Genomic DNA, 10,704 nt, shown 5'->3' with positions numbered 1-10,704 from the left:
TTTTTTTTTTTTTTTTTTTCTTTTGGTACCGGAGATCGAACTCGGGTCCTTATGCTTGCAAGGTAGGTGGCAGAACCACTGAGCTAAATCCCCAGCGCCCTAGAAAAGTTTTATTACTTGCCAGATGTTGTGGTGCATGCCTGTAATCTCAGTGCTCTGAGAGGCTGAAGCAGGAGGAAAACAAATTCAAGCCCAGCCTGGGCAACTTGGCAAGACTCTGTCTCAAAATAAACATGAAAAGGGTATGGAGATGTAGTTCAGTGTGAAGGCCCTGGGTTCAATCCTTAGTGCCACACACACACAAAAAAAGTTTTGTTACTAACATATCAGAACTGTTAAGCTCTCCTTAGGCAAAGATACAGCAGAGCCAGGGAGTAACCAGGGCACAACTTAACCCTGCTGTGCGCTGTGATTACCATTCCCTACAAATAACACCTGTGACCTGTCTGGGAGGTTCCTGCCAGTTCCTGCCAGTTCTAACCTCAAGTTAAGAGCTGCCTAGCCCATTGCAATTAGGGTGGGATGACACACACATCCTGTAGTAAATGCATATTTTGGGAAGATGTTTCCAATATACTGTATTACACTTACAAGACTAATATTTATTCAACAGAAGCTTTGGAAGCAGTGTGATTTTTTTCAGAGGCTTTGGAGTAAAGCAATATAAGGCTATATAAACTGCATTGGCTTTGGAATCCATTTCCTAGAAGACACCCCATCACAGTCCCAGGCCCACAGTAACATAGAACAATGCTTTCTAAGTTCTGTCTTCCCTCCTCCTTCCCTGGCCCTATGTAAGAAGTTTGGTGCATGACACTTGGCTGTGGGTAGTTGAGGCCAGTGGAAATCAAGTGACCCCATCAGTGGTGCTTTTCCTTCTATTATCCTCACAAGGACCTCCCCTGAACATTCACTCCATTTGGAAAAGTGAGTGGTTAGCTATCTAGACAGTAAGAATGCATTATAGCACTAGGCTATGGGAACATTAGAACAAGCCAAATCAAATGTCCACTGAATGTCTCCAGTGCTCAGGAGCCAACTTCCTGCCCATCATGAAGTCACACACCTTTAACTCTTAGTCTATGTTGTTACTTTAAAATTTCTAATATGGTGTATTGAGAATATGGAACTGCTCCATATTTATGTAGTGTTATCGAAACTCACTGCATCCTGTAACATCATAAACATCACCCCCATTTTACATGTGGAGAAAGGGAGATGTAAATAACATGCCCAGATCTTAGTAAATGGCAAAGCTATGATCCCAAAAGTTAATCCACATTCTTCTCATTGTTCTATGCAGAATCCTAATCTCTATTTCTACTATTCGGATTGGGAGGGAGGTGGACATCAGTGAGCCTGTTTAAAAAAACTGTATCTCACACAGGCTGGGGAAGTAGCTCAGTGGTGCCACACCTGCCTGGCAAGTGCAAAGTACTGAGTTTGATCTCCAGTACCAGGAAAAACAAAAAACAAAACAAAACAAAAAAACCCCAAATCTCAAATTGTGAAGCTAAGAATCAAGACAGAAAACACATGCCCATGAAACAAATGTGTGCTATGTTCTTATGATCCAATTTAAACTACAGTTCTTGTTCTATTTTTCAGGCAGCTGTAGTGATGCTTTGCTTCTGCCTGCAGTGAAACTATGACCCATAAACCCTACTATTTCGTACAATAGGACCATCCCAGTGGATTCAAACAGAAATCCCATAACTCATGTTAACAGATACCTCTGAGGGAAACAGAAGAATTACATTCCTTAGTTATATAACATTACAACATCAATTTTCTGTCCTAGAATCTCCTTTTTTCAGGAATAAGATTAAAAAAACAAATTCTCCTAGAAAACAAACAAAAACAAAATACAGCATGACTAGTACAGCCTATCACTACATGGCTTTTCCTACAAGGAACCACAGTAAGGATTAGAGGTCATTTCTTGGTGGGAAGGCAGAGTCTAGACTCTGCTGGTCATTGTATTTTGAGTTTCACAGCATACAACATCTGTCATTTTTTGAACAGTAACAAAAAAGGTGGTTTTAAGCCATTCCTTAACACCAAGCAGCTCCATGTCAGCCCTTCAGAGGCAGCATGGACAGCTTCTGAACACTGCAACACTCTTCTCTTGGGACGCTACAGATTTTATCACCCCCCACCCCACACCATTTAAAATAGGTTCTGATGAGCCTGCAGAATTTGGAAGGAGGATTCAAAACCACATGCTCTGACTTCATAGGATCTCCCATTCTTACTTCTTCTGTGTGCCCTGGGGTGAAGAGCTAAAGAGAATGTTGTCTTCTGAACACAGAAGCAAGGAATATAGTCTCAATTCTTGTGCATAGCTGGTCCCCAGTGCTTGGGCAACCTCTTCCTGAACTATGGGGCTGGAGCTGTTTTCTGGACTTGCATTCTAGCCAGAAGCCTGTGTACATGCAGTCAACTGTTCTCTCCAATGACAAGAGATAGCAACAACCTATTCAGATACAACATCCCCTGGCAGCAGGATGCTAAGGAGCAAGTGAAGGACCTATTACTTCATGCTTGGAGGGAAGCTATTCCTTCCTCTCATCCTTGTGCCTACTGAGGCTGTGCATGTCCATTAGTAACTAATGTGATGCAGGCCTCTCCTGCCGCCCCCCACTCCATTTACCTAGCTGGCCACTGTTAAATGAAGAACAACCTTATTTTATACTTGCGTGACTTTCAATGCCAACTTCCACTAGAAGCTGCCAGTAGCCACCGACAAAATTGTCTCACTCAATTATGATGCCACAGACTAACTTTAACCTGAACCAAATGTTGGAGAAGGTTGCACTCCCCTGCTGCACATCTGAATATTTATCCAAAGAAGCTTCTCAGTCGTGAAGAAATGGGCAGACTTAACACAAAGGTGAATTTCAGAAGCGTCCACTTCAGTGTCTTTAAAACTGATGGTGAATCTTGGGGTTTCTTGCTGAGAACTATTAGAGAAAACAGGCAGCACTTTCCAGGAAGAGGCTGGTGTGCCCCTCTTTTTTTTTTTTCCCCGGTACCAGGGATCGAACTCCAGCCCTTGCACTTTCAAGGCAAGCAGCGGAACCAATGAGCTAAATCCCTGGCCCCTCTGGTGTGTCCCTCTTAATAGACCAGGACCCTTCAAGCCACTGCCAGCCAGCCCTTTACCAGTATTCTAACCTGATAGTCACCAAAGGATTTGATCAGAATGACAAATACATTTTCAATTCATATAACCAATATTCTGACAAAGTATACATGACATATTTGATTTAATCCATATATTAGCTATTAATAAGGTTAATTTCTTTCTTTTCTTTTGCCATACTGCTGGGTACATGTCAGGCAAACACCCTGACACTGAACTACCTCCCTAGCCACAAACTTCTTTTTCTTAAAAATGTGTAGAACTAAAGGTTCCAGCTTCTCCTCCCAATCCCCTCATGTATTCTCTTGTGTAGTCCATTATTCCAGGGCAAATGCACATGCCACTGCTGTATCCACCTGTGAGGCAAGAGCACCAGGAACGCAACCTCAGTGAGGTCACTGCTGCAAAGTATGAACATTTTCAGTGTGATCACCCTAAGATAGTTTCCTGCAAAAAGACTGGACATTTCCTTCCAGCTGACTTAAAATCCAATCTTTAATTGTTGTTGCATCTCCTGCCTACTCCCACATTCTTAGCATCCTGCTTCTCCCTCCTTTAATTCTGTCTTCTATAGCTCCCCAAGTGGTATTTTAAAAATAGATACAAAAAAACAGATATCAGAGCATGTCACTTTGCTGCTCAGAATCCTCAGTGGCTTCCTGTAGACTTCAGGACAAAGTTCAGACTTCCCAATGGCTTATAAGGTCTTGTGTGATCACCATCTTCCTATCTGGCATCCAATCTCTGAATCACAATGAAACATATGCACGCTACTTTGGCTATCATGTGTGTGACCATACTATTGCTTCTGCCTGGAATCTCTCCCACTGCCAGTCCAACCTTTGTTCTGGTTCACTCCCACTTTGCTTTTAAGTCTCTACTGAGACAGCACTTCCTCCCAAAGTCTTCCAAGACTCTCCCTCCCACTTCTGTAAATTTGGGTGTTGGCTCTCAGACTATGCTCTGTGCTGTCTTTAATGCAGGGCCTCTGATTCCTCTGTTTCCCCACTGAAATGAAAGGACAGAATAATATCTGCCTCTTTCACTACCATGTCCCCATGACTTGGTATAGTGTCTGATATGAGCGTTCACAATAGCTTGCTGAATGACTCACAAGCTGAAAACATGCCCGCCCAACTCTTCTGACAAGATGTCACATCACTGGGTTATGTGTACGAGAAAGAGGGCTTAGGCTTCTAGGTTCCCTTTCCACTCCAGCCTTTAAGGCCTGAGGATTCTTAGATGACACCCAGTGTAACATTCAGGTAGGGATGAAGAGCACAATGAGAAGGTATCCCACCTACCTTCACTGTTCCTTCCACTTCCACAAACCAGCGCCTCAGCATAGCCTGGATCTGGCCATCATTCAGCTCAGGGTTAGCATTATGGATTTTCTTCTTGACCAGGTTTTCTAGCAGGAGACGCCTCAGCCGCCAGTAGAAGAAGGTGCGGGATGTTTTCCAGTCCAGGATGTCCTACACATAGATTAAGAAAAAAATTCAGTTATCCAAGTTCCAACCCCTGTTCAGCACTCAATCTAGAGGAATCCTACAGGCATAACAACTTATTCCCTAGGTAAGAGCTGACAGTGAGCTCCAAGCATCTACAGGGTGCCAGGTGTGATAGCACATACGTGTAATCCCAGTATTTGGGAGGTTCAGGCAGGAGAATCGCCACCAGTTTGAGGCAGCCTGAACTACATATTGAGACCTTGTCTCAAGAAAACCAAAAACCACTCCCCTCAAATAAAACAATAAAAGCACCTACAAGGGTCTACCGGTCTACCAGCACAGAACCATAGCCCACATGCTCTGCTGACAGTGTGTGTAGTCACGGGCTTGATGAATGCTAACCCTGACCATGACTAAGACGTTCTGAGGAAGAGACTGAATTCCCAGGTAGCCACAGAGGGAGGAACTGGTTTTGAGTAGATGGCTGAAACAACTTGCATGCAGATCAAAAGTGAATCAGCTGCTGGGGCCGGGGATTTAGCTCAGTGGTTCGGTGGCCTGCCTTGCAAGCGCAAGGACCCAAGTTCAATTTCCAGTACCAAAGGAAAAAAAAAAAAAAAAAAAAAGTGAATCAGATGCTGCTGGAACCTTGAGACTGTAGTAATTCACAGTCTGAGGATCACATGAGCAGCTGTTCCCCATGAAGGCTCACATGTCTCATTTTAACCACCAATGAAATGAAGCTTGCATCCTGGAGTCCAAGGAGACCTAAATCATACACTGTTTTAGGAAAATAAAGGATATAGAAAAAAGATGTCTCCAGAAAGTTGGAAATGGGGCTGGGGATTTAACTCAGTGGTGCTGTTACCTCGCAAATGCAAGGTCCTGAGTTCAATCCCTGCTACACACACACACACACACACACAAAAAAAAAAAAAAAAAAAAGTTGAAAATGTATTTGTTTTAATCTGGCTCCAATAGCTCTCTGCCTGTGGGCCTATGTGCACAACACACACACTTGAGAGTCTCTGACAAGCCAGGAGAGGTAACAGCCATTGTACTTACATTAATAACACCCTTCTCCTGCATCCGGCCTGGTGTGTCATGCAAGTCAGCAAACTGCACAGCTACCTGATGGTAAATGGGAATTAGGAATTCCTCCCGCTCCTTCAGCTTGTTCTCCAGCTCCTTCCGCTCTGCTGGGCTTAGCTCTGGGGTCCCTGCAATTAAGATAAACATGCCCGTGACACTCTGTGGCGAACAAGAATCTACACGGAGCAGCCACAGTCCTAGGAAGCTCCATACCACCCCACCCCTTTCCCTCTGGAGCCTGACTCTCCATGGTCTTCACTACCTCTTTGCTGCATAATGGGAATCTACAAGATGCCAGTCCTGACCTTATTTTGTTTGCCACAGGGAGCCCACGTGTCCTTTTTTCCCCTGAGGAAGTCACAAGTTTGAAAACGCGATGGCAGCTCTGCTTCCCAGGCTTCTACTGAGCAGTTGCAAATAATCATTGAGAGGCTTGTACCTCTCATCAGATTGTTGACTAACAGCCAGGTCCCTCTTTCCACACAAGAGGCCAAGGCAGGCACACTGACATCATACCCAACCCTGCTGACCAGCTTTAGTGGGGCCCAACCATTCCAACTGTCAAATGTGTTCTGAGCATAAACCAGAAACTCTGGTTTCTCTATGTCCAAACTGGTAAGCACCTAATAACTCCTAACATTGCAAGCTATAGTATCTCACAGCTTCTGATCTCAGGTTTGGATACTCTTAACCTCAAATTAGTAGAATCCAATCTAATTAGAGCCAGATCCACATGTGTTGTTAGCTCACTAGATTATAGCCCCTGGTTTCCCAGCTGGCCTGCTGCTGACAGCCAACCCGGACCAGAGTGACGAAGATATTCTAGTTCTTGGGGTAAAAGAAAAGGAAGAGGAAAAAATGGTCCACAAGCCCCATTTGGATCACTGAGCATATAAACACAATACCCTCACATAACAGAAAGGACACTTTAGAATTCCTTATACCAAGGAGGGACTCCTCTCTCAATCAACAGGGTCCTAGTAGAGGTGTTGCTATGTTGTGCTTTTCTTCCTAATTACTTTCAGAATGGGATCTACAATCAATACTGAAAATTTAGCTGCCTGCCTAGTAAGGAGGAGTAAGTCTAGCTGAAAGAGCAACTGGTGACAGCCCCTTGTGTTGGGGACAACCTGAAGTGCTTTGTCACCAAACCTGACAAATACACGAGCACAGGTGATGGGATAAAGAAGAGAAAGGTCTATTTCAAGCATGCCTGTCTGGGAACAGGCTTTTTTATGCCACTGTGAATCATATGCCATAAATAGCCTTGGGCAGCTGAGTGAGCTGTGTTACATAAACACATGTTAACAGAAGAGGGACATAACTATTATAGCTACTTTCATTTTTATGAGTTTTTTTGGATACCCAACTCCACCTTTTTCTTTAAACTCATCTCTCTTTTACAATTGTGGTGAAGGGTGCTAACGAACATCTTTTCTTGGGCTGTGATATAGAGGGCAATTGCTGACCTGCTGCTGTAGGCTCCTGATGATGTCTCAGTAGCCTTCCTTCCAAAACAGGTGAACAGCATGAGCACACCGGGCCCCACATCAGGGGTGACACCATGGCCCTTGCATTCTACTATGGCCCTGCCTGGAGAGCTAATGGGAGGAGGGCTGTCAGGTATCTTTTGGCGTGAGACTTTCTTAGTTAGCACGTCCTTGATAGGGAAGCTAATGCTCTTCCTTCACCACTGAAAGGAACCAAGCCAAGACCATGAAGAAAGTACTTGATTCCAACACTGTGATAGGGGGACTATAAGATGAGCCTTGGAACATTCAACAGAAATCAAGGAAACAGTTGGCAGGGACATGTTAGAAGGTTTCAGGAGTCTGAAAGTGTTCCCAATGGCCAACTCAGACAACTTGAACACCAAAACAAATTACTTATTAGAATATTTATGGAATAAAATAATCTATCTTGATATAAATAAATAGGGAAGAGGGAAGCTCTCCCTTACAGCAGAAAGAAAATTACTATTTTATAACCATCATATTAATCGATTCCGCCAAGAATCATCAATGGATGTTAAAACTAGTGGGTGAAGGATGGGGATTTAGCTCAGTGGTTCGACCGCCTGCCTCATAAGTGCAAGGACCGGAGTTCAATCCCCAATGCCCCCTCCCCAAAAACAAAACTAGTGGGTGAGTCTGAAGAGGAACAGAATATTACAGTTTCAAAGTATCTCTTTATGAATACATTAATTACAAAGGGCAATATGGCAACTTTACAGTGGATTAACCTAGTAAAAAAAACCTTAAACAAGTAATGAAAGTTACCATCTCTGGAATAAGACAGATGACATCATGTGCCTCCTGACATGATGTGCTAAGGACAGAAAAGCACTCCTGCAATATCTTTGCCAAACATGCAGAATCTAAAACCACAGGGAAATGTAAGACAAACCCAAACTGAGGAAAATGCTATAAATGTAGTCTGCACTTGTCAAAAAAATACCATGAGAGACAAAGACTGAAGAATTATCCCAGATTTAAGGAGACTAAAAATACATGACAATGAACTGCAATGTGTGGTTTGGGATTAGATCTTAGGTCTAATGAAGAAGAAGAAGAAAAAAAGCTATGAAGGCCATTACTGGGATAATGGTAAAATTGTAATATGAATTGTGGATTAGACAATGGTATTACATCAATATTTATAGTTCTTGATTTTGATAAATATATGGTGGTTATATAAGAGAAAGTCTATATTCTTAAAAACACACATGGAATATTTATGGATGAAGAAGCACACTACAGATTATTCTAAAAGTTCAAAGAAATTTGTATGTGTGTGAAGTGAGCAAGAAAGAGCATACACAGATAGTGAAGCAAATGAACAGGATGTTAAAAATAAGTGAGTTTGAAAAGTGTCAGAAGCTCTCTCTTGTAACTTCTCTGTGAAATTATCAAATAACATTAGCCACACTAAAAGCTTTTCGTGGTTCTCCAAAACATATACTCAATCATCAAAGCTAGTATTTTTTAACTTATTTATAAAATTGTATACTAATTTTTAAAAAATATAATTTAATTTAATTAAAAAAATTTTTTTTGGAAACAGGGTCTTGCTATGTAGTTCAGGCTGGCCTTGAACTCACCAAGTAGCCTAGGCTGATCTTGAATGCATAAGCATTCCTGTCTCAGCCTCCTGAGTGCCAGGATTAAAGGCTTATGCCACCACACCCAGCTTCAAAGCTAGCAGTCAGAGAGCACTGGATACCATTCTATGTGCTTTAAATCTCTTAACTCACTGAATCTTCAAAACCACCTTATGTGGTTGCTATTCTTACTATTTCCATCTTACAGCTGAGGAATCTGAGGCACTGAGAATTTACAAAACTTGTCAAGGCCACAAAGCAAGACAGTAACAAAGCCAGGCCTCCGATGTAGGAACTTGGTCTCTGAAGCTTTTGAACACTGTGTTATGTTCCTTCTTGCTTAGTGGGGGCAAAAGACCAATTCTTCTTTCGTTTCTGAAAAGGTCAAGTTATGATGGCAGATTCCTGGCTGACAGAGCTTCAGTTCCAGGGTAGTCCTATTCCATAACTAAGACCAGGCCAATGTCTCCAGTGATTCCTACCCCTTCTGTAGGTGAGATGTGATTTTGGTAGCTAATATTTAAGGGTAGCTTATTCTTAGAGATCAAGAACTAATATGATAGCCCTTTCAACAGTCTCTCTGGGTAAACAACCAACACCATACTTGAATCCATATATACATACATAACACACCATTTATTAGCATTAACTGTGTGTCAGGCACTGTACTCAAATCTTTCAGGATCACATAACTCCTAAGTCACCATGCATAATTCAAAGATAGGTCTGGCCAACTGTCAACAACACTGCTGCCAGGCCAACTTCCTAAAGTTACTGAGTGCTTTCCAAGTCGCTTCACAGACATCATCTCTGATCCTGGTAAGAACCTAACCTTACAGGCAGGTTATCTATTTTATAAATAAGAAAGCAGAGACTCTGAAATGTCAAGTGACTTCCCCAATGGTATCTAGATCTTAAGTAGCAAAGTCAGGATTTACATTTGGATCTAGCTGTCATAAAAGCCCGTGTCCTTCCCCATTAAATGGTGTGGTAGGTGGTTAAAGCAGTTATCCCTATAGTAACCACAGAGGGAGACCTGATGGAGAGTTGGTTTTATTAGCAAGGGATTAAAAGCAAGGCTTGGGATAGGGTACACAAGAAGCAGGATATATAAGGGCCGCGGGAGAGCTTCTGAAGTAAGTCTTTGGCTTGACCATGTCGGAGGGACAGAGGCTGGTTCTTGAACTCACAAAGGTCTCACCTACCCAATCAAGCTCTTCTAGAGCTTTGAAAGAATAACAAACACCTGTAATGCTCTGGTCCTCCTGAGGCTAGGAAGACCACAGAGCATTCCCCAAAGGCTACTGTGTTTGATTTCTTCAGTAATGCCTCTGGTTAAAGAACCACGTCAAAAAAGGCAACAGAGCAAAGGAAAGATAAGTTAAAAATCTGTTTTAAAATGCACAGAAGTGGGCCAAGGACGTGTGCTTTACTTTAGGGCAAAACTGGTTTTTAAATATTTATTTTCTAAAAATAGAGGGCTGCTCTTAAGCTAGTTATATCCATGTGTTGCACATGGAAGGCCCTTCTCTTCTTGTACAGCAAAGCAGCCAGCCCCGGTAATGATTTAGGGGAGATTAACAAATATGTCAATGTCTATTTTCTGCTTAATTTAAAAGCGGCGTCTATAAAGATTTTTGACTTCTGAACCCTGTTCTCCTGAAAGAAAGAAGGTAAGAATGAGGAGGGGGATAAAGAGTGATTATCCTATCATTGATCGTTTGTCAGGAGCATTTCTTATTCACTGGACTATTGTAAAAAGCTAAGCTCTCGATCAATCCTGTAAGCTCCCTGTACAATTAAATATCTTGGAATGGTTTTCTTTCTTTTCTAGCCAGATTGCAGGGCCTCAGGGTTTTTAGGAAAGCAAGTCAGTGTGTATTCGTGTGTGAGTGTGTTTAAGAATATGCTACACA

At 42.4% G+C, this 10,704-nt stretch overlaps 1 protein-coding gene across 6 annotated transcripts in view; it reads right to left on the bottom strand.

The window, feature by feature from the left end:
* Acaca (acetyl-CoA carboxylase alpha) overlaps window positions 1-10,704 on the bottom strand; it is a 281,891-nt gene that overhangs the window by 8,452 nt on the left and 262,735 nt on the right. For all 6 annotated transcript variants that reach the window (XM_033762912.1, XM_010626803.3, XM_010626805.3 and 3 more), the window contains 2 exons: window positions 5,662-5,816; window positions 4,450-4,620 (listed from right to left, as the gene is read on the bottom strand). In XM_033762912.1, coding sequence (XP_033618803.1) covers window positions 4,450-4,620; window positions 5,662-5,816 — 326 coding nt within the window. The remainder of the gene's footprint in view (window positions 1-4,449; window positions 4,621-5,661; window positions 5,817-10,704) is intronic.

The sequence above is a fragment of the Fukomys damarensis genome, unplaced genomic scaffold (assembly GCF_012274545.1).
Source record: "Fukomys damarensis isolate Sample0158 unplaced genomic scaffold, DMR_v1.0_HiC HiC_scaffold_13, whole genome shotgun sequence".
Classification (NCBI taxonomy): Eukaryota; Metazoa; Chordata; class Mammalia; order Rodentia; family Bathyergidae; genus Fukomys; species Fukomys damarensis.
This window is presented reverse-complemented; position numbering and strand designations above follow the sequence as displayed.